General features: G+C 39.7%; 1 protein-coding gene across 5 annotated transcripts; it reads right to left on the minus strand.

Moving 5' to 3' along the window:
- Positions 1 to 10,197: 10,197 nt before the first annotated feature.
- LOC115106938 (sugar phosphate exchanger 3-like) lies at positions 10,198 to 25,347 on the minus strand. 5 transcript variants are annotated; one of them, XM_029630176.2, is made up of 15 exons: positions 25,239 to 25,347; positions 24,971 to 25,102; positions 24,432 to 24,546; positions 23,639 to 23,753; positions 23,160 to 23,252; positions 22,818 to 22,901; positions 22,490 to 22,635; positions 19,117 to 19,213; positions 18,742 to 18,826; positions 14,177 to 14,388; positions 13,633 to 13,774; positions 13,149 to 13,250; positions 12,682 to 12,881; positions 12,503 to 12,568; positions 10,198 to 12,353 (listed from the first exon to the last, which is right to left on the minus strand). In XM_029630176.2, exons 3-15 carry the CDS (start codon positions 24,506 to 24,508, stop codon positions 12,261 to 12,263), a joined length of 1,512 nt encoding a protein of 503 aa, XP_029486036.1. In that variant the 5' UTR covers positions 24,509 to 24,546; positions 24,971 to 25,102; positions 25,239 to 25,347; the 3' UTR covers positions 10,198 to 12,260. The 5 variants fall into 5 exon arrangements, with proteins under 5 accessions (XP_029486036.1, XP_029486032.1, XP_029486035.1 ...); XM_029630172.2 differs by having other exon boundaries at positions 24,967 to 25,102; XM_029630175.2 differs by having other exon boundaries at positions 24,432 to 24,612; positions 24,967 to 25,102.
- Between the last annotated feature and the right edge of the window lie 80 nt (positions 25,348 to 25,427).

Raw genomic sequence — 25,427 nt, forward strand, 5'->3', positions numbered from 1 at the left:
ATTCTATTAAATCTACTAATTCTATTAGGCCTACTAATTCAACACATACATGTGTATTAGGCCTACTAATTATATTAGGCCTACTAATTCTATTAAGCCTACTAATTCTATTAGGCCTACTAATTCTACACATATTAGGCCTACTAATTCTATTAGGCCTACTAATTATATTAAGCCTACTAATTTGACACATATTACGTTTACTAATTATATTAGGTTACTAATTCTATTAAGCCTACTAATTCTACACATATTAGGTCTACTAATTATATTAGGCCTACTAATTCTACACATATTAATCCTACTAATTCTATCAGGCCTACTAATTCAACTCATATTAAGCCTACTAATTCTATTAGGCCTACTAATTCAACTCATATTAAGCCTACTAATTCCATTAGACCTACTAATTCTACACATATTAAGTCTACTAATTCTATTAGGCTTACTAATTCTACACATATTAATTCTACTAATTATATTAGACCTACTAATTCTACACATATAAAGTCTACTAATTACACTGCTCAAAAAAATAAAGGGAACACTTAAACAACACAATGTAACTCCAAGTCAATCACACTTCTGTGAAATCAAACTGTCCACTTAGGAAGCAACACTGATTGACAATAAATTTCACATGCTGTTGTGCCAATGGAATAGACAACAGGTGGAAATTATAGGCATTTAGCAAGACACCCCCAATAAAGGAGTGGTTCTGCAGGTGGGGACCACAGACCACTTCTCAGTTCCTATGCTTCCTGGCTGATGTTTTGGTCACTTTTGAATGCTTTCACTCTAGTGGTAGCATGAGACGGAGTCTACAACCCACACAAGTGGCTCAGGTAGTGCAGCTCATCTAGGATGGCACATCAATGCGAGATGTGGCAAGAAGGTTTGCTGTGTCTGTCAGCGTAGTGTCCAGAGCATGGAGGCGCTACCAAGAGACAGGCCAGTACATCAGGAGACGTGGAGGAGGCCGTAGGTGGGCAAGAACCCAGCAGCAGGACCGCTACCTCCGCCTTTGTGCAAGGAGGAGCACTGCCAGAGCCCTGCAAAATGACCTTCAGCAGGCCACAAATGTGCATGTGTCTGCTCAAACGGTCAGAAACAGACTCCATGAGGGTGGTATGAGGGTCCGATGTCCACAGGTGGGGGTTGTGCTTACAGCCTAACACCGTGCAGGACGTTTGGCATTTGCCAGAGAACACCAAGATTTGCAAATTCGCCACTGGCGCCGTGCACTTCACAGATGAAAGCAGGTTCACACTGAGCACATGTGACAGACGTGACAGTCTGGAGACGCCGTGGAGAACGTTCTGCTGCCTGCAACATCCTCCAGCATGACCTGTTTGGCGGTTGGTCAGTCATGGTGTGGGGTGGCATTTCTTTGGGGGGCCGGACAGCCCTCCATGTGCTCGCCAGAGGCAGCCTGACTGCCATTAGGTACCGAGATGAGATACTCAGACCCCTTGTGAGACCATATGCTGGTGTGGTTAGTCCTGGGATCCTCCTAATGCAAGACAATGCTAGACCTCATGTGGCTGGAGTGTGTCAGCCGTTCCTGCAAGAGGAAGGCATTGATGCTATGGACTGGCCCGCCTGTTCCCCAGACCTGAATCCAATTGAGCACATCTGGGACATCATGTCTCGCTCCATCCACCAACGCCACGTTGCACCACAGACTGTCCAGGAGTTGGCGGATGCTTTAGTCCTGGTCTGGGAGGAGATCCCTCAGGAGACCATCCGCCACCTCATCAGGAGCATGCCCAGGCGTTGTAGGGAGGTCATACAGGCACGTGGAGGCCACAAACACTACTGAGCCTCATTTTGACTTGTTTTAAGGACATTACATCAAAGTTGGATCAGCCTGTAGTGTGGTTTTCCACTTTAATTTTGTGTGTGACTCCAAATCCAGACCTCCATGGGTTGATACATTTGATTTCCATTGATAATTTCAGTCATTTTGTTGTCAGCACATTCAACTATGTAAAGAAAAAGGTATTTAATAAGATTATTTCATTCGTTCAGATCTAGGATGTGTTATTTTAGTGTTCCCTTTATTTTTTTGAGCAGTGTATATTAGACCTATTAATTCTACACATATTAAGTCTACTAATTCTACATATATTAAGTCGACTAATTATATTAGGCCTACTAATTCTATTAGGCCTACTAATTCACTACATATTAGGCCTACTAATTCAACACATATTAGGCCTACTAATTATATTAGGCCTACTAATTCAACACATATTAGACCAACTAATTCTATTAGGCCTACAAATTCTATTAGGCCTACTAATTCTACACATATTAAGCCTACTAATTATATATTAGGCCTACTAATTCTACATATAATAAGTCTACTAATTATATTAGACCTACTAATTCTATTAAGCCTACTTAGACTACTATTCTACATTTAATAAGTCTACTAATTATATTAGGCCTACTAATTCTACACATATTAAGTCTACTAATTCTATTAAGTCTACTAATTATATTACACCTACTAATTCTATACATATTAAGTCTACTAATTATATTAGGCCTACTAATTCTACACATATTAAGTCTACTAATTATATTAGGCCTACTAATTCTATTAGGCCTACTAATTATATTAGGCCTTCTAATTCTACACATATTAAGCCTACTAATTATATTAGGCCTACTAATTCTACATATAATAAGTCTACTAATTATATTAGACCTACTAATTCTATTAAGCCTACTAATTCTACACATATTAAGTCTACTAATTCTATTAGACCTACTAATTCTATTAGACCTACTAATTCTACACATATTAAGTCTACTAATTATATTACACCTACTCATTCTACACATATTAAGTCTACTAATTATATCACACCTACTAATTCTACACATATTAAGTGTACTAATTATATTACACCTACTAATTCTACACATATTAAGTCTACTAATTATATTAGGCCTACTAATTCTACACATATTAAGTCTACTAATTATATTAGGCCTACTAATTCTACACATATTAAGTCTACTAATTATATTACACCTACTAATTCTACACATATTAGGCCTACTAATTATATTAGACCTACTAATTCTACACATATTAAGTCTACTAATTCTATTAGACCTACTCATTATATTAAGCCTACTAATTCTACACATATTAAGTCTACTAATTCTATTAGGCCTACTAATTCTACACATATTAAGTCTACTAATTCTATTAGACCTACTAATTCTATTAGACCTACTAATTCTACACATATTAAGTCTACTAATTCTATTAGACCTACTAATTCTACACATATTAAGTCTACTAATTCCATTAGACCTACTAATTCCACATATAATAGGCCTATACACATATTAAGTCTACTAATTCTATTAAGCCTACTAATTCTATTAGGCCTACTAATTCTACACATTAATTCTACTAATTATATTAGGCCTACTAATTCTACATATATTAAGTCTACTAATTATAAGGCCTACTAATTCTACACATATTAAGTCTACTAATTCTATTAGGCCTACTAATTCTACACATATTAAGTCTACTAATTCTATTAGACCTACTAATTCCATTAGACCTACTAATTCTACACATATTAAGTCTACTAATTATATTACACCTACTAATTCTACACATATTAAGTCTACTAATTATATACTAATTCTACCTACTAAATTCCATTAGACCTACTAATTCTATATTAAGTCTACTAATTCTATTAGACCTACTAATTCTTTTTAGGCCTACTAATTCTACACATATTAAGTCTAATTATATTAGGCCTACTAATTCTACACATTAAGTCTACTAATTATATTAGGCCTACTAATTCTACACATATTAAGTCTACTAATTATATTAGGCCTACTAATTCTACACATATTAAGTCTACTAATTATATTACACCTACTAATTCTACACATATTAGGCCTACTAATTATATTAGACCTACTAATTCTACACATATTAAGTCTACTAATTCTATTAGACCTACTCATTATATTAAGCCTACTAATTCTACACATATTAAGTCTACTAATTCTATTAGGCCTACTAATTCTACACATATTAAGTCTACTAATTCTATTAGACCTACTAATTCTATTAGACCTACTAATTCTACACATATTAAGTCTACTAATTCTATTAGACCTACTAATTCTACACATATTAAGTCTACTAATTCCATTAGACCTACTAATTATACACATATTAAGTCTACTAATTCTATTAAGCCTACTAATTCTATTAGGCCTACTAATTCTACACATTAATTCTACTAATTATATTAGGCATACTAATTCTACACATATTAAGTCTACTAATTCTATAAGGCCTACTAATTCTACACATATTAAGTCTACTAATTCTATTAGGCCTACTAATTCTACACATATTAAGTCTACTAATTCTATTAGACCTACTAATTCCATTAGACCTACTAATTCTACACATATTAAGTCTACTAATTATATTACACCTACTAATTCTACACATATTAAGTCTACTAATTCTATTAGACCTACTAATTCTACACATATTACGTCTACTAATTCCATTAGACCTACTAATTCTACACATATTAAGTCTACTAATTCTATTAGACCTACTAATTCTTTTTAGGCCTACTAATTCTACACATATTAAGTCTAATTATATTAGGCCTACTAATTCTACACATTAAGTCTACTAATTCTATTAGGCCTACTAATTCTATTAAGCCTACTAATTCCATTAGACCTACTAATTCTACACATATTAAGTCTACTAATTCTATTAGGCTTACTAATTCTACACATATTAATTCTACTAATTATATTAGACCTACTAATTCTACACATATAAAGTCTACTAATTACACTGCTCAAAAAAATAAAGGGAACACTTAAACAACACAATGTAACTCCAAGTCAATCACACTTCTGTGAAATCAAACTGTCCACTTAGGAAGCAACACTGATTGACAATAAATTTCACATGCTGTTGTGCCAATGGAATAGACAACAGGTGGAAATTATAGGCATTTAGCAAGACACCCCCAATAAAGGAGTGGTTCTGCAGGTGGGGACCACAGACCACTTCTCAGTTCCTATGCTTCCTGGCTGATGTTTTGGTCACTTTTGAATGCTTTCACTCTAGTGGTAGCATGAGACGGAGTCTACAACCCACACAAGTGGCTCAGGTAGTGCAGCTCATCTAGGATGGCACATCAATGCGAGATGTGGCAAGAAGGTTTGCTGTGTCTGTCAGCGTAGTGTCCAGAGCATGGAGGCGCTACCAAGAGACAGGCCAGTACATCAGGAGACGTGGAGGAGGCCGTAGGTGGGCAAGAACCCAGCAGCAGGACCGCTACCTCCGCCTTTGTGCAAGGAGGAGCACTGCCAGAGCCCTGCAAAATGACCTTCAGCAGGCCACAAATGTGCATGTGTCTGCTCAAACGGTCAGAAACAGACTCCATGAGGGTGGTATGAGGGTCCGATGTCCACAGGTGGGGGTTGTGCTTACAGCCTAACACCGTGCAGGACGTTTGGCATTTGCCAGAGAACACCAAGATTTGCAAATTCGCCACTGGCGCCGTGCACTTCACAGATGAAAGCAGGTTCACACTGAGCACATGTGACAGACGTGACAGTCTGGAGACGCCGTGGAGAACGTTCTGCTGCCTGCAACATCCTCCAGCATGACCTGTTTGGCGGTTGGTCAGTCATGGTGTGGGGTGGCATTTCTTTGGGGGGCCGGACAGCCCTCCATGTGCTCGCCAGAGGCAGCCTGACTGCCATTAGGTACCGAGATGAGATACTCAGACCCCTTGTGAGACCATATGCTGGTGTGGTTAGTCCTGGGATCCTCCTAATGCAAGACAATGCTAGACCTCATGTGGCTGGAGTGTGTCAGCCGTTCCTGCAAGAGGAAGGCATTGATGCTATGGACTGGCCCGCCTGTTCCCAGACCTGAATCCAATTGAGCACATCTGGGACATCATGTCTCGCTCCATCCACCAACGCCACGTTGCACCACAGACTGTCCAGGAGTTGGCGGATGCTTTAGTCCTGGTCTGGGAGGAGATCCCTCAGGAGACCATCCGCCACCTCATCAGGAGCATGCCCAGGCGTTGTAGGGAGGTCATACAGGCACGTGGAGGCCACAAACACTACTGAGCCTCATTTTGACTTGTTTTAAGGACATTACATCAAAGTTGGATCAGCCTGTAGTGTGGTTTTCCACTTTAATTTTGTGTGTGACTCCAAATCCAGACCTCCATGGGTTGATACATTTGATTTCCATTGATAATTTCAGTCATTTTGTTGTCAGCACATTCAACTATGTAAAGAAAAAGGTATTTAATAAGATTATTTCATTCGTTCAGATCTAGGATGTGTTATTTTAGTGTTCCCTTTATTTTTTTGAGCAGTGTATATTAGACCTATTAATTCTACACATATTAAGTCTACTAATTCTACATATATTAAGTCGACTAATTATATTAGGCCTACTAATTCTACACATATTAGGCCTACTAATTCAACACATATTAGGCCTACTAATTATATTAGGCCTACTAATTCAACACATATTAGACCAACTAATTCTATTAGGCCTACAAATTCTATTAGGCCTACTAATTCTACACATATTAAGCCTACTAATTCTATTAGGCCTACTAATTCTACATTTAATAAGTCTACTAATTATATTAGGCCTACTAATTCTACACATATTAAGTCTACTAATTCTATTAGGCCTACTAATTCTATACATATTAAGTCTACTAATTATAATAGGCCTACTAATTCAACACATATTAGGCCAACTAATTCTATTAGGCCTACTAATTATATTAGGCCTTCTAATTCTACACATATTAAGCCTACTAATTATATTAGGCCTACTAATTCTACATATAATAAGTCTACTAATTATATTAGACCTACTAATTCTATTAAGCCTACTAATTCTACACATATTAAGTCTACTAATTCTATTAGACCTACTAATTCTATTAGACCTACTAATTCTACACATATTAAGTCTACTAATTATATTACACCTACTCATTCTACACATATTAAGTCTACTAATTATATCACACCTACTAATTCTACACATATTAAGTGTACTAATTATATTACACCTACTAATTCTACACATATTAAGTCTACTAATTATATTAGGCCTACTAATTCTACACATATTAAGTCTACTAATTATATTAGGCCTACTAATTCTACACATATTAAGTCTACTAATTATATTACACCTACTAATTCTACACATATTAGGCCTACTAATTATATTAGACCTACTAATTCTACACATATTAAGTCTACTAATTCTATTAGACCTACTCATTATATTAAGCCTACTAATTCTACACATATTAAGTCTACTAATTCTATTAGGCCTACTAATTCTACACATATTAAGTCTACTAATTCTATTAGACCTACTAATTCTATTAGACCTACTAATTCTACACATATTAAGTCTACTAATTCTATTAGACCTACTAATTCTACACATATTAAGTCTACTAATTCCATTAGACCTACTAATTATACACATATTAAGTCTACTAATTCTATTAAGCCTACTAATTCTATTAGGCCTACTAATTCTACACATTAATTCTACTAATTATATTAGGCATACTAATTCTACACATATTAAGTCTACTAATTCTATAAGGCCTACTAATTCTACACATATTAAAGTCTACTAATTCTATTAGGCCTACTAATTCTACACATATTAAGTCTACTAATTCTATTAGACCTACTAATTCCATTAGACCTACTAATTCTACACATATTAAGTCTACTAATTATATTACACCTACTAATTCTACACATATTAAGTCTACTAATTCTATTAGACCTACTAATTCTACACATATTACGTCTACTAATTCCATTAGACCTACTAATTCTACACATATTAAGTCTACTAATTCTATTAGACCTACTAATTCTTTTTAGGCCTACTAATTCTACACATATTAAGTCTAATTATATTAGGCCTACTAATTCTACACATTAAGTCTACTAATTCTATTAGGCCTACTAATTCTATTAAGCCTACTAATTCCATTAGACCTACTAATTCTACACATATTAAGTCTACTAATTCTATTAGGCCTACTAATTCTACACATATTAAGTCTACTAATTCTATTAGACCTACTAATTCTACACATATTATGCCTACTAATTCTATTAGACCTACTAATTCTACACATATTATGCCTACTAATTCTATTAGACCTACTAATTCTACACATATTAAGTCTACTAATTCTATTAGGCCTACTAATTCCATTAGACCTACTAATTCTACACATAAAGTCCACTAATTCTATTAGACCTACTAATTCTACACATATTAAGTCTACTAATTCTATTAGACCTACTAATTCTTTTTAGGCCTACTAATTCTACACATATTAAGTCTAATTATATTAGGCCTACTAATTCTACACATTAAGTCTACTAATTCTATTAGGCCTACTAATTCTACACATATTAAGTCTACTAATTATATTAGGCCTACTAATTCTACACATATTAAGTCTACTAATTCCATTAGACCTACTAATTCTACACATATTAAGTCTACTAATTATATTACACCTACTAATTCTACACATATTAAGTCTACTAATTATATTAGGCCTACTAATTCTACACATATTACGTCTACTAATTATATTAGACCTACTAATTCTACACATATTAAGTCTACTAATTCTATTAGACCTACTAATTCTACACATATTACGTCTACTAATTCTATTAAGCCTACTAATTCCATTAGACCTACTAATTCTACACATATTAAGTCTACTAATTCTATTAAGCCTACTAATTCCATTAGACCTACTAATTCTACACATATTAAGTCTACTAATTCTATTAGGCCTACTAATTCTACACATAAAGTCTACTAATTCTATTAGACCTACTAATTCTACACATATTAAGTCTACTAATTCTATTAGACCTACTAATTCTTTTTAGGCCTACTAATTCTACACATATTAAGTCTAATTATATTAGGCCTACTAATTCTACACATTAAGTCTACTAATTCTATTAGGCCTACTAATTCTACACATATTAAGTCTACTAATTATATTAGGCCTACTAATTCTACACATATTAAGTCTACTAATTCCATTAGACCTACTAATTCTACACATATTAAGTCTACTAATTATATTACACCTACTAATTCTACACATATTAAGTCTACTAATTGTATTAGGCCTACTAATTCTACACATATTACGTCTACTAATCATATTAGACCTACTAATTCTACACATATTAAGTCTACTAATTCTATTAGACCTACTAATTCTACACATATTACGTCTACTAATTCTATTAAGCCTACTAATTCCATTAGACCTACTAATTCTACACATATTAAGTCTACTAATTCTATTAGGCCTACTAATTCTACACATAAAGTCTACTAATTCTATTAGACCTACTAATTCTACACATATTAAGTCTACTAATTCTATTAGACCTAATTCTTTTTAGGCCTACTAATTCTACACATATTAAGTCTAATTATATTAGGCCTACTAATTCTACACATATTAAGTCTACTAATTCTATTAGGCCTACTAATTCTACACATATTAAGTCTACTAATTATATTAGACCTACTAATTCTACACATTAATTCTACTAATTATATTAGGCATACTAATTCTACACATATTAATTCTACTAATTATATTAGACCTACTAATTCTACACATATTAATTCTACTAATTCTATTAAGCCTACTAATTCTACACATTAATTCTACTAATTCTACACATATTAAGTATACTAATTATATTAGACCTACTAGTCTTACACATATAGAGTCTACTAATTATTAGACCTACTAATTCGACACATATTAAGTCTACTAATTATATTAGACCTACTAATTCTACACATTGTCCTGGTATTATTTCTGCCTTAAGGGCTCCTCCTGGTGGTTCTGAAGTGACGTAACACATCTGCAACAGTATTGAGCAGAATTGATCCACTACACCTCTACAGGATATCTATCCCATTAGTAATTTACTAAATCCTTCTGAACGGATCCTCTTCATTTGTGTCCATTTTATAGGTGAAAATAAATCATCCTGCCAAGTATGCTAATTCAAGGATTCTAAATGCTGGTTTCATTGCTTTATGAGATTTATACAAAAAAGTAAGTTGTGTGAATACAGTTTAGGTCATTTAAATTCAAATTCATTGAGGTGGTTTCCCAAAATATATCGTAAATTCCCTTGGGAAGAATAAAAGATAGGAGTCAACAGTTTTGAAAAAGACCATTTGCTTTTCTTGAAAAAAAAAAAAACAGGCTCATTAAAACATGAATTTAAAGTGCACATACGGAAAAAAAATGAACATTTACCACAGATTAAGAACATACATTTCTACAATGATAAAATTAAATACACATTCCATGTCATCAAGTTTAGCAGGCCCTGGACCAGCTGAAATGCACTTGTGGCCTTGGTTAAAACCACTACAGTAATTTAGCAACTGATACCAATCCAACCAGAATAACTACTTGTACCGTTTTAATTTATGTACATACAGTAACTAAAATCAGTATACCTTTAAATAATTTTGATAAGGAAAATATTTCAGAGGCGTGCAGTTAATGTTTGTTAACTGACCGTTAAGACTTAAAAAAGCCGCTTAAAAACTTTTTGGGGCAAACGTACCGTTTAGTCTGATCACGTTTACATGCACACCAATATTCCGTTATTATTCGGGGTACCCAAGTACTCTCTTGAGTTGACACACGTAAACATCATATCTCGTTTACAATAACCCGAAAAAGTTTGTAACCCGGTTATGAGAAACCCGGATAAAATGCCTTGGATTTGCTGATCTTAGATGGGATACTGTGGCATGCAAACATCTTATCCCGTTTACTGTTGTTTTTCGCAGTCTGTGTAGGCTCAGTTTCAGGTATAATGGGTGTTGTGTGATGTTTTCATCTGATTGTTAAACAAATCACTTCAAAAAGTAGGCAAACTGCTCAGTTCCATCCACCGTAATAATTTATTTTGCCAATACTCCATCCTGGACCGTGTAGCGTAACAACTTTCTGTTTACAATTGGAAGGACATTTGGACATTTGTTTGTCAACTATAGTTAAGATACATGCAGCTTCTCTTCTGTCATAACTTGTTGCCCCAGAAGACTAAATAAAGTAGTGCTCACCAGAACAATGTCTTACATTGACAGAATGAGTGCATTAGTAATCTAGTTAAAACCGGTAAAGTTGTCTGTTTCGTTTAGGGACCCGGGGAGAACAGTGAAAAGATTTGGTCTTTGCAAAATGCCCAAAATGTCATCAGTTTGACTGGTTTTAGTGAAATTAAAAGCTGAGAAAACGATGAAATTGGTTTATGATAAGACTTTAGTCTGTCTTGGGTGCATATTGTATGTGGTTGAAATACTGTCTGCTTGCATAACAGTGTCAACGAGAACACACGCACTTGCATTTCCTCAAGAGATGCTGAAATAATTCCTATTTCTCCACTCCTGTTTCCTCCACTCCTGTTTCCGAGACAAAATTAACATTTGTTGCGTAATTTCACTGCAAGAAATCCATAATTCTGCAAGAGTTAATATTATATTACGCTACATGTGAAATGTTATAGGCCATATTTCAGTTAATATTTAACCCATATCAATTTAGGGATATCAAAAGTGCATGTAAACAGCTTAACCCGAATAAGACCTTCTGCGGGATACGAGCTACTGTCCACAATACCTTGCACATGTAAACGTGGTCACTGAAAATCCACCGAGCGGACTTGTGTGTGAGATTCTATGAGTGAGTGATGGAGAGTTTTGTGTGTCTTTGAAATCTGATCTCTACTAAGCAAATGAGCAGATTCAATCATTCTATACAAGTAATCATTATACACTCCAGTAAACTGGTAAAGGAATTGGAATAATCGTTAGCTGCTTGGGACTTCCTATCTCAGACCACAAACATTGAGAGGGCCCTGCCCCCACTCGTAAAAGGTGCTGAAGTAATATCTTAAAAAAGAAAAAAACGTGTTTCTGACCAAATATATACATAGACTGGACACATTCATAGACATGTTGTACATACGTCTACAGTAGTGATCAGTGGACATAGTCTGACTGACAGGCAGTAGGCCCCATAGGGAAGGAGTAGGAAACAACATGGCCCCCCGTGAGGAAGGCTTCACAGCTCTTGTGTCCGTGCCCGTCTCTCCCTCCACATGGCCCGAATCTCAGTCACGATCAGCGGCAAGATGAAGACTATGCTGCAGCCGGTCTGTGAGGCGATCAAATAACAGGACCAAATATGTCACCAACAGGGACAACACAGTGCCTTATGTAAGATGCTCCTGAGGAGAATGAGTGACTCATTTCTGGAAGACGTGAACATTGTCTCACATTATGGGTTAGACATGATGATCTTACCATGACGATGAAGAAGTAGAAGACAAACATCCAGCCCAGCTTGCTCTCGATCACGGATACCAAATACTGGAAGACAAGGTAAAAAAACTCAACATTAAATCACTGGAAAGCACATATTTCTGTGTGTATGCATGTAGTGTATGTATGTGTGTACTTTCTCGGTCTCTAGTGTGTGTTACCTGTCCCGCTGCAGCTCCAATACTCCCAGTCCCGTCCACTATGCCGGTGACGGTAGCCAGAGCCTCCTGACTGCCCCTGAGGGCCTCCTGTCGCCCCAGGTCTGCAGAGATGGCTGAGCTGATCATGTTGGACGGTCCTCCTATGAAGAAACCTGTGGTGGCCAGGAGAGCTGCATTCACCACCTGGTCCGGAGGGGAGTCTGAGGGGGGGACAACACGGGGTTAATTCACACGTTTTTTTTGTGGATTGTGTATGAGACAGCAAGGGATGTGGTTCTATTTTTCTTTTTCCGCCTCCCCTTTGGTGGTCTAGAATTGGCATAAAACACAATAATGAACCATTTCCATTTTTTTCCCCCTTAAATAAATTAGATCACATTAAAATGGAATGTTGGCCTGAATAATATAGTGAAATGTTTTGGGCTAGAAAAAGGAGGACGGCAGATGAAAGAAGGAGGAGTACTCACGGCTGTAACCCACCAGGGCTCCCATAGCCAGCAGCAGACTGACGGCTAACACTGGAGCTCTCTTCCCCATGAAGTCTGAGATCAGGCCCTGGATCGTACCACCTGGGCGAGAGAGAGAGAGAGAGAGAGAGAGAGAGAGAGAGAGGGAGAGAGGGAGCGCAGAAGATTAATACACAGTTTCCTGTACCGTCTAAAGGGGTCTACACAGTCGATGCAAACGGAGCCGACGGAGGTCCGTTTGCGTCGCGTTCCAAAAATCCAGTCGCACAACTGTACCTGGAACTACGTAGAGAGCGTTGCAGACGAACCTCCGTCGGCTCCGTTGGCGTAGACTGTGTAGACCCCTTTAGACGGCATAGATAAATGACTCCGCATAGCTAGCTAGGATGTTACCACATCTAAACCGTAGTCAACAACACCAATGTCATTCATATTAACCAGTCCATACAGCCAGCGTTAACTAGGCCTGGGCCGGAACACTCACCTATAATGCCTCCCACGTCGTACCACACAGAGAGCCTGTCGGCCTGGGCCTCCTTCCAGCCAAAGTTCCTGCTCAGGTAGAAGGGCAACCAGAAGAAGAAGGAGTAGTTGACCAGCTTCAGACAGGCGTACGCCAGGGAATACTGGGGAGAGAGGATGACAGTCACCAGTTACTGGATGAGTCATCTCAGAAAGGCAGAACTAAAATCATCAGATTGTCAGATGCTCCATAATACAATACTTGCTTTAGTGGTCCATTTGTTCAGAGAAAGATACTAATGCAACTAGCGACGTGTTCACCCCCTCCTAAAAACTGTCAGCCAAAGAATTGAGATAAAATGGAAACTCATAAACCGGGAGGGGCAGAGAGGATGATAAGATGATAGATATAGAAATAGATAAGGATATAGACAGGGGGGGGTGAATGAAAGAGGGCGATAGGAGGGTGAGTGCAAAAGAGAGAGTGGGTGACCGCCGACCAGAGTTAGCGAGGTCATGCGAAAGAGACAGAGACACAAAGAGAGCTCTAGTAATATCCCACTCACAGGCAGCACTCCGGGAAGGCAGAAGGCCTGGCAGAATCCGATGGCTTTGGGTGTTTCCCGCGGCTCCTCATCCCCCTGCCGGATGGTGTAGTACCCTCCGTCACACACCTCCTCCGATCCCTCCTCATCCTCTTCATCACTCATCAGAGGCCTGTGGCTGTCTGCGTCTCTTTCCACTGGTCTCAGACCTGTTTCTGACTCCAAACACAAACCTGATGGGACAGAGAAACACCACTCTTCATCAAAAGAGTCAAAAGTACATTGTAGCTAAACTCAGCAAAACTAAATGCGTTTATTTTCAGCAAACGTAACGTGTAAATATTTGTATGAACATAACAAGATTCAGCAACAGACATAAACTGAACAAGTTCCACAGGCATGTGACGGACAGAAATTGAATAATGTGTCCCTGAACAGGGGGGGGGGGGGGGGCGGGGGTCAGTATCTGGTGTGGCCACCAGCTGCATTATGTACTGCAGTGCATCTCCTCCTCACGGACTGCACCAGGTTTGCCAGTTCTTGCTGTGAGATGTTAACCCACTCCTCCACCAAGGCACCTGCAAGTTCCGGGACATTTCTGGGGGGGAATGGCCCTAGCCCTCACCCTCCGATCCAATAGGTCCCAGACGTGCTCAATGGGATTGAGATACGGGCTCTTCGCTGGCCATAGCAGAACACTGACATTCCTGTCTTGCAGGAAATCACGCACAGAACGAGCAGTATGGATGGTAACATTGTCATGCTGGAGGGTCATGTCAGGATAAGCCTGCAGGAAGGGTACCACATGAGGGAGGAGGATGTCTTCCCTGTAACGCACAGCGTTGAGATTGCCTGCAATGACAACAAGCTCAGTCCGATGATGCTGTGACACACCGCCCCAGACCGTGACGGATCCTCCACCCCCAAATCGATCCCGCTCCAGAATACAGGCCTCGGTGTAACGCTCATTCCTTCGACGATAAACACGAATCCGACCATCACCCCTGGTGAGACAAAACCGCGACTCGTCAGTGAAAAGCACTTTTTGCCAGTCCTGTCTGGTCCAGCGTTGGTGGGTTTGTGCCCATAAGCGACGTTGTTGCCGGTGATGTCTGGCGAGGACCTGCCTTTACAACAGGCCTACAAGCCGTCAGTCCAGCCTCTCTCAGCCTATTGCGAACAGTCTGAGCACTGATGGAGGGATTATGCATTCCTGGTGTAACTCGGACAGTTGTTGTTGCCATCCTGTACCTGTCCAGCAGGCGTGATGTTCGGATGTACCGATCCTATGCATGTGTTGTTACACGTGGTCTGCCACGGCGAGGACGATCAGCTGTCCGTCCTGTCTCCCTGTAGCGCTGTTTTAGGCGTCTCACAGTACGGACATTGCAATTTATTGCCTTGGCTACAACTGCAGTCCTCATGCCTCCTTGCAGCATGCCTAAGGCGTGTTCACGCAGATGAGCAGGGACCCTGGGCATCTTTCTTTTAGTATTTTTCAGTCAGTAGAAAGGCCTCTTTAGTGTCCAAGGTTTCATAACTGTGACCTTAATTGCCTACCGTCTGTAAGCTGTTAGTGTCTTAACGACCGTTCCACAGGTGCATTTTCATTAATTGTTTAGGGTTCATTGAACAAGCATGGGAAACAGTGTTTAAACCCTTTACAATGAAGATCTGTGAAGTTATTTGGATTTTTACGAATTATCTCTGAAAGACAGGGTCCTGAAAAGGGGACGTTTCTTTTTTTGCTGAGTTTATATTACAGGTCGACCGATTAATCGGAATGGCCGATTAATTAGGGCTGATTTCAAGTTTTCATAACAATCGGAAATCTGTATTTTTGGACGGCGATTTCTTCTTTATTTAACGAGGCAAGTCAGTTAAGAACACATTCTTATTTTCAATGACGGCCTAGGAACGGTGGGTTAACTGCCTTGTTCAGGGGCAGAACGACAGATTTTCACCCTGTCAGTTCTGGGATGCAATCTTGCAACCTTACGGTTAACTAGTCCAACGCTCTAACCACCTGCCTCTCATTGCACTCCACGAGGAGCCTCCCTGTTATGCGAATGCAGTAAGCCAAGGTAAGTTGCTAGCTAGCATTCAACTGATCTTATAAAAAACAATCAATCAATAAATCATAATCACTAGTTAACTACACATGATTAATGATATTACTAGTTTATCTAGCGTGTCCTGCGTTGCATATAATCGATGCAACGCTGGGGGATGATTTAACAAAAGCGCATTTGCGAAAAAGCACAATCGTTGCATGACTGTACCTAACCATAAACACCAATGCCTTTCTTAAAATCAATACACAGAAGTATTTTTATATTTTTTAACCTGCATATTTAGCTAAAATAAATCCAGGTTAGCAAGCAATATTAACCAGGTGAAATTGTGTCACTTCTCTTGAGCTCATTGCATGCAGAGTCAGGGTATATGCAACAGTTTGGGCAGCCTGGCTCATTGTGGACTAATTTGCCAGAATTCTACGTAATTATGACATAACTTTGAAGGTTGTACAATGTAACAAGAATATTTAGACTTAGGGATGCCTCCAGTTAGATAAAATACCGAACGGTTCCGTATTTCACTGAAAAAATAAACGTTTTGTTTTCGAAATGATAGTTTCCGGATTCGACCATATTAATGACCAAAGGCTCGTATTTCTGTGTGTTATTATGTTATAATTAAGTCTATGATTTGATATTTGATAGAGCAGTCTGACTGAGCGATGGTAGGCAGCAGCAGGCTCGTAAGCATTCATTCAAACAGCACTTTTGTGTGTTTTGCCAGCAGCTCTTCGCAAGCACAGCGCTGTTTATGACTTCAAGCCTATCAGCCTAATGGCTGGTGTGACCGATGGGAAATGGCTAGCTAGTTAGCGGGTTGCGCGCTAATAGCATTTCAAATGTCACTCGCTCTGAGACTTGGAGTAGTTATTCCCCTTGCTCTGCAAGGGCCGCGGCTTTTGTGGAGCGATGGGTAACGCTGCTTCGAGTGTGGCTGTTGTCAATGTGTTCCTGGTTCGAGCCCAGGTAGGGACGAGGAGAGGGACGGAAGCTATACTGTTACACTGGCAATACTAAAGTGCCTATAAGAACATCCAATAGTCAAAGGTATATGAAATACAAATGGTAGAGAGAGAACTAGTCCTATAAATACTAAATACCATATTAACTACAACCTAAAACCTCTTACCCTCTTACCTTGTCCCCAGTCCACCTGGCCATGCTGCTGCTCCAGTTTAAACTGTTCTGCCTTACTATTATTCAACCATGCTGGTCATTTATGAACATTTGAACATCTTGGCCACGTTCTGTTATAATCTCCACCCGGCACAGCCAGAAGAGGACTGGCCACCCCACATATGCTCTCTCTAATTCTCTCTTTCTTTCTCTCTCTCGGAGGACCTGAGCCCTAGGACCGTGCCCCAGGACTACCTGACATGATGACTCCTTGCTGTCCCCAGTCCACCTGACTGTGCTGCTGCTCCAGTTTCAACTGTTCTGCCTTATTATTATTCGACCATGCTGGTCATTTATGAACATTTGAACATCTTGGTCATGTTCTGTTATAATCTCTACCCGGCACAGCCAGAAGAGGACTGGCCACCCCACATAGCCTGGTTCCTCTCTAGGTTTCTTCCTAGGTTTTGGCCTTTCTAGGGAGTTTTTCCTAGCCACCGTGCTTTTACACCTGCATTGTTTGCTGTTTGGGGTTTTAGGCTGGGTTTCTGTACAGCACTTTGAGATATCAGCTGATGTACGAAGGGCTATATAAATAAATTTGATTTGATTTGATTTGATTTACCTTGGTATATTGAAGTCTCATGTTAAAAGGAACCACCAGCTTTTATATGTTCTCATGTTCTGAGCAAGGAACTCAAACGTTAGCTTTTTTACATGACAAATATTGCACTTTTACTTCTCCAACACTTTGTTTTTGCATTATTTAAATCAAATTGAACATGTTTCATTATTTATTTGAGACTAAATAGATTTTTATTGATGTATTATATCAAGTTAAAATAAGTGTTCATTCAGTATTGTTGTAATTGTCATTATTACAAATAAATACTTTTAAAAAATGATTTAAATTGGCCATTTAAATCGGTATCGGCTTTTTTTGGGGTCCTCCAATAATGGGTATCATGTTGAAAAATCATAAATCGGTCGACCTCTGGTTTATATGTGCTTTATATCATATTCACACACACACACACACACACACACACACACACACACACACACTTTTTTAACTTCCTCAAGGAACAATAACAATTAATGTCAAGAGAACTGAAACAAACAATTAGATGGCACAGAAAGGAGGAAGTTGCTTCAATGTTTATTCTATTCTACCGAGCCATTTACTTTATGCTCGTACTCTTATCTTGTATTATTTTCGAGAAAGAACCAGCAAGTAAGCATTTCATTGGACGGTGTGTACCATGCGTATCCTGTACACACGACTAATAGAACTTGAGACTTGAAGTGAAAGAATGTACAGTATGACACAGTGATAGGGAGACAATGCCAGACCAATGAGGGAAACTGGACATATGCGGACCTAATACTCACCCACTTCTTTAGGGGAGGTGAGCAGACCAAAGAACACCACCACCCCACCAGCAAACTGCAGCACTGAAGTGACCAGGAAGGCATACTGCAGAAACACAGCATAACACTGGGGTGACTTGTATTGGGAATTGTGCTGTTCGTGCTATGTAGCTAACTATGTAGCAAGAGGTTGAGAGAAAGACACCACCACATAACTTCACTTTTCTCTCGACAACAATGTCGTGACATTTTCTAGAGACTCACTAACTAGACACTACCAGGTATTGTCTATGCTACATAAGCATGTCCGTTTTTCATCTAGACTTTATTTAAAAAAAAAAAGTTGAGTCCCAGAGCGGATCTATAATAGGTATATTTGTGTGTGTCTGCACTCACCTCATAACCGTACTTGAGAACACTGGATGCCAGGAAAGCGCCCAGGATGTTCCCAACAGACGCACAGGCACTCCACAGGCCAAACACAAAACCTCGCCTGGAGGGGGGAGGAGACATACAGCGGTTACTCTCCAGAACACGCACAACACACACGACATGCTCAACACAATACTCAATTAGAACATTGTCTTCTAGAATACAACAGAACATCACAGGGTCGTTCCGTATGATTTCAATCACTTTCTGACGGTACCCCCTTTTGATGTAAAATAAAGTCTTAAATTATGTAAAATAGGGTCTAAACTACAACATTTGTGAAAATTAGTCAAATCTGAGGTCACTTGTTTTTAGATAAATAACGTTTATGCATAAAAAGTTTCTTAAAATTAAAAACTTAAAAATGAAATCATAGAATAGACTAAAAACCCTGTTTGTAAGCTTTTAAATGATATCAAACTCAACCGTTTATCTTTATCTGTGCTAAAGACATGGATGTCTCATGGTAGGGTGGGGAATTGTTACAAGTTTTGTTTTTTAAATTTATGTTTTAAGGTTGGACTTTAGCACGTATAGCTTGTTAGCATGTAGGGCGCACCGATTGGTGTCACCTTGTTAGTCAGTATTGGATACACCTATGCTGGTTGCCATCTCTATAGTGGGAAGGCGTTAACCTGTCCTGGCCCAGGCGCTATTTAAGAGTGGCTGGCCCTGTGCTCCAGTTGTCTTGATAGACACAGAGGGTTAACACCTTCAGTTGGCACACCCGATTTTGATTTCTAGACAAAAAAAATCCTTTCTGATTTTGTTTTTCTACACCTTTTTGGTTTGCTTCCTGTCTTTAACCTGTTTTTCTTTTGTTTGCTTCTTTGGCAAATTTAGTGGGGGCCAATGGTGGACGTCTTTTAGGTTCCAGTTGTGGTTGCTAGTCAACTTTCAGTGGACACGCCCGTGTCTTTCAGAACCTCTCCTAAAACCACCCGTTTCATTTTGGTTGTTGGTCATTGACTCTTAGTTCCCCCTTCTGTTTGCGTGACATTTTTGGTTTTCTTGTTGGAGAACGTAACAGTATGCAAAATAGGTCAACTTTGAAAAACTACAGTGGAGCAAAAAAAGTATTTAGTCAGCCACCAATTGTGCAAGTTCTCCCACTTAAAAAGATGAGAGAGGCCTGTAATTTTCATCATAGGCACACTTCGACTATGACAGACATAATGAGAAAAAAATCCAGAAAATCGCATTGTAGGATTTTTAATGAATTTATTTGCAAATTATGGTGGAAAATAAGTATTTGGTCAATAACAAAAGTGTATCTCAATACTTTGTTATATACCCTTTGTTGGCAATGACAGAGGTCAAACGTTTTCTGTAAGTCTTCACAAGGTTTTCACACACTGTTGCTGGTATTTTGGCCCATTCCTCCATGCAGATCTCCTCTAGAGCAGTGATGTTTTGGGGCTGTTGCTGGGCAACACGGACTTTCAACTCCCTCCAAAGATTTTCTATGGGGTTGAGATCTGGAGAATGGCTAGGCCTCTCCAGGACCTTGAAATGCTTCTTACGAAGCCACTCCTTCATTGCCCTGGCGGTGTGTTTGGGATCATTGTCATGCTGAAAGGCCCAGCCACATTTCATCTTCAATGCCCTTGCTGATGGAAGGAGGTTTTCACTCAAAATCTCACGATACATGGCCCCATTCAGTCTTTCCTTTACACGGATCAGTCGTCCTGGTCCTTTTGCAGAAAAACAGCCCCAAAGCATGATGTTTCCATCCCCATGCTTCACAGTAGGTATGGTGTTCTTTGGATGAAACTCAGCATTCTTTGTCCTCCAAACACGACGAGTTGGGTTTTTACCAAAAAGTTATATTTTGGTTTCATCTGACCATATGACATTCTCCCAATCTTCTTCTGGATCATCCAAATGCTCTCTAGCAAACTTCAGATGGGCCTGGACATGTACTGGCTTAAGCAGGGGGACACGTCTGGCACTGCAGGATTTGAGTCCCTGGCGGCATAGTGTGTTACTGATGGTAGGCTTTGTTACTTTGGTCCCAGCTCTCTGCAGGTCATTCACTAGGTCTCCCCGTGTGGTTCTGGGATTTCTGCTCACCGTTCTTGTGATCATTTTGACACCACGGGGTGAGATCTTGCGTGGAGCCCCAGATCGATGGAGATTATCAGTGGTCTTGTATGTCTTCCATTTCCTAATAATTGCTCCCACAGTTGATTTCTTCAAACCAAGCTGCTTACCTATTGCAAATTCAGTCTTCCCAGCCTGGGGCAGGTCTACAATTTTGTTTTTGGTGTCCTTTGACAGCTCTTTGGTCTTGGCCATAGTGGAGTTTGGAGTGTGACTGTTTGAGGTTGTGAACAGGTGTCTTTTATACTGATAACAAGTTCAAACAGGTGCCATTAATACAGGTAATGAGTGGAGGACAGAGGAGCCTCTTAAAGAAGAAGTTACAGGTCTGTGAGAGCCAGAAATCTTGCTTGTTTGTAGGTGACCAAATACTTATTTTCCACCATAATTTGCAAATAAATTCAATAAATTCATTACAAATCCTACAATGTGAATTTCTGGATTTTCCCCCCTCATTTTGTCTGTCATAGTTGAAGTGTACCTATGATGAAAATTACAGGCCTCTCTCATCTTTTTAAGTGGGAGAACTTGCACAATTGGTGGCTGACTAAATACTTTTTATTTTGCCCCACTGTATCTCCTGAATGTTTTGGCATTCAGGTCCAAAAAAAAAAAAGTTACTTTCTGACCAATTTCACCATGGGCAAACCTGTATGACAGGTTTCAGGCAAATCAAAAGGGGTGCCGTCAGAAAGCGATTGATATCATATGGAACGACCCCACAGTTAAAGCAATCACCCAAGGCTACTGTTTGTAAAGACAACTTCTGATTGTGGACATTCAAGGACCTTTACTCAATCTGTGAGTGATCTGCATTGCTCAGTAGTGATGGGGAAAACAAACACAGTTACAGATGAGGAGATTCTTTTTTGACGATATTGCAATATTATTTTGGCGCTAGGTTTGCTGTACCGACACCCAAACTCCAGTATTTTCCCTTCGTAGCTTGTTCGCCATCTTATTTTTAGGGTGACCGTTTGTTTTCAGCCCTTTTATTTCCATGACTGACCAAAACTAGTTCTCATGGCTCTCTCAGACATACGGTGAGCAATATCGTTTGGAACACAGAATCGCAATAAAATCACAATATCGAATCACAAAACATATAGAATTGTGGGAATCGCAATAAATATTGTATCGCTATCATAACGTAAGGTCCCTGGAAATTCCCAGCCCTAATGATCAGTGTTGGAGTATACTAGTGTCATGGGAGAGAGAGGGACATGATACTCACCCTGACTTGCCGAACCAGTTCCCCATGACTGCCACCACACAGGGCCAGACAGCAGACTGCAGTAGGCCGTTCAGCACCCAAAGGCCACAGTACAGGTAGATGTTATAGAACTGCAGCCACTCAGTCAGGGTACCAAACACAAACTCCTGGGAAGTGAAGGAGGGAAAAACAGAAGGTTATATTGGATTACGTCACTAAATAAACACAGTGAAATATAATGGGATCAAAATGCAGAATCTGCAGTATATGACTATTGTAGTAATTAGGTTTTCACTAAGTACCTATTGTAACAACTGTGTAGATGTATATGAAATATAAAAGCACTTACCACTATGGCTGAACCACACAGACCAAAGGAGAGGACATATCGGAGGTTCATGCGATCTCCAATCACTCCACTCATATATAAGCCCTGCATGAATATTGAACAACACACGCATGTTTACCCTGTCCTCCTGCTTTGACTACGCATCAGTGTGCTTGTTTCCATGTTGATAATGAAAGATGACATTAATGAATTAGCATACATTAGTCTAATGTGCATATTAGCATGTGGCAGGAGAGAGAGAAGTAAATCTGATCTGACTGATTAGGTTACATTGAGTCACTGTTGCTAGACTACCAACCAGTAGGATCCCCCCCCGTGACCCAAGCTGACCCCGACACTCACCACGGCGTAGGAAAACAGGAAGATGGTGTCGAGGACACCCAGGAACAGAGTGGCTCCATCGGAGTCTGCAAACAGGTTATTCTCCTCCAAGGTCTGGAGGAAGATACAGAATAGACAATCAAAGATACATACAGTAACACAATAAATCAACTTTAGATCATTTAACACAAAAACGTTGTCAGAGTAACTGAGTAAAGGGATTTATTTAACCATTAGTATTAGCTGTACTTCATGGTCTGTTTCAACATTATGGTAACGTGCAGAGCACTCGTCAGTAGCTCCACAGCTGATAACACTTCCCCATCCACTGCACACAAAGTAAATATTGAGGATTGTACGTGACCAAACCCAATGGTGCAAACTGAGGCAAAACAGCAGACATCCAGGACTTAAGTCATTATATCAGAGGTCATCATTCAGGGGAGGCGAAAAGGAGAGATAATTCAAGGAGGAGAATCCACATCCTCCCCAGTACGTACCTCCCCGGGTGAGAAGGCAGGAGAGCTGGCATTCTGCACAGAGGGAGTCCACTGGGCTGAGATGCTCACTTTCACATTACTGAAGGTCTTCCTCGAGGCATGCAGGAGGACATAGCTGGAGAGAGGGAGGGGAGACTTAATAAAGCCCTGTTATATTCCTAGCACAACAGGGGACCAGAAACACCCAGGGTCTTCCAATGCTGTGTGTAGCTGTTTAAAGCAGCTGGTGTGCAGTACTCAGCCCGTTTACAACTACTAGAAATTCCTCAAGACTATAACCTGTAAATAAGAACTCTAGGCTATACGTCACTTCCTGATGACAGGGCCTGGAAAGCAAAACCACAACTTCTTTGGCACAGCCCAGAGGGGTCAAAGGTCAGGGCTCAGAGTGCAGAGGTCAGGATAGGGAATGTGAGAAGAACCGATTCAGCATGAATCTGATTCTTACTGCTCAACTGTCTGACACGTTCACTTTCTCCTACTCTGATAACAACCAGTCTGACCAGGAAGCAAAGGAAGCAGTGTAATTACAGTGGAGAGCTTTATAAGACTGTGAGTACTGTAGCTCCAGTCCAGGCATTACCACTCGTTGGGGCCCCTATTTACTTAAGGAGGATGTCGGCCTATATGAGCACAAGTGAGCCTGTGTATCAAATGCGCATGTATGCTCTGGTATAAGTGCTTGTGTAGAGAGCATTTGGGCCAAAGAGAACTGGAATGAGAACTCTGAACATTCAGAGGGTCTTATAGCAGATCCCTACAAGGCTGGTGGGAGTTCAGGAGTTGAGTTTACCTAAAGAAGGTGAGGAGGAAGGCGACCAGGTGATGGTGGGTGTACTGCGCCAGGAAGCCACAGCACGGGGACGACATCACAGGGGTCACCAGGAGGGATGGGAGGGGGTGGAGGTCTTCAAGGGAACAGCAGGAGAGGCAGGCAGGAGAGGGAGGGGGTTCAGAGAGGGAACAGCACCACACTAGTTTATTCAACACTACAGCCTAGGTCAAAAACACAGCTTTGCCTGAAAAGAGAGAACTGGGGTTTAAAGTCCTATGAGACCAGGTGGATATTTTTCACCATAGCAAATGTAGGTAAAAGGCCAATGATATAAAGCCACAAACAAGTCAAAGGTCTTGGTCAGCCTCTTCCAAATAAATATAACCATAAGCTTGTTATCATTAACCTACTTCTCACCATGGGACCTTACTGTTAGTCCTACAGCCAACAAACCTTGGAACCTGGCCTGAAAGATGTATCTGGTGTAAACACCCTCTGAATCACATTCTGTCAATAAAGGCAAAACCCCCCAAAAATATTGAGATTTCCTTACCTACTTTTTCCGCAAACGTGTACTCGTTCTAGATAGGAAGAATTTAGCTATGGACAGCAATAAATAGCCTTGGGAGCTGTCTTCTTTCTGTCTGCTTCTGTCGCTGGCTAGCAGTGCAGCACTGAAGTGACTCACTCTGGTGATATGTAAAAGCATATGAAATACACTAGCTCGATACTTCTCTTTCACTAAAGATACATTAGGCATTGGATAACACTGTATGGAAATACAAATATGCAATCAACGTCGAGGTCAAACGGATAAGGACTTACCTGTTTTATTTACATAAATACCGACGCTAGTGTGAAATCACCTGTCTACAGTCCAGTCTGCTACACTGTAGCAATCGGTTTTCTTCATCTGTGGTTTCACGTTTCCTATTGCCACCAACAGGGCTGGAGCGTACCGGAAGTGAATGCATGCAAATAAGGGCCACATGCCCCTAGTTTCAGCCAATCGTG

Source organism: Oncorhynchus nerka, linkage group LG23, assembly GCF_034236695.1.
Source record: "Oncorhynchus nerka isolate Pitt River linkage group LG23, Oner_Uvic_2.0, whole genome shotgun sequence".
Lineage (NCBI taxonomy): Eukaryota > Metazoa > Chordata > Actinopteri > Salmoniformes > Salmonidae > Oncorhynchus > Oncorhynchus nerka.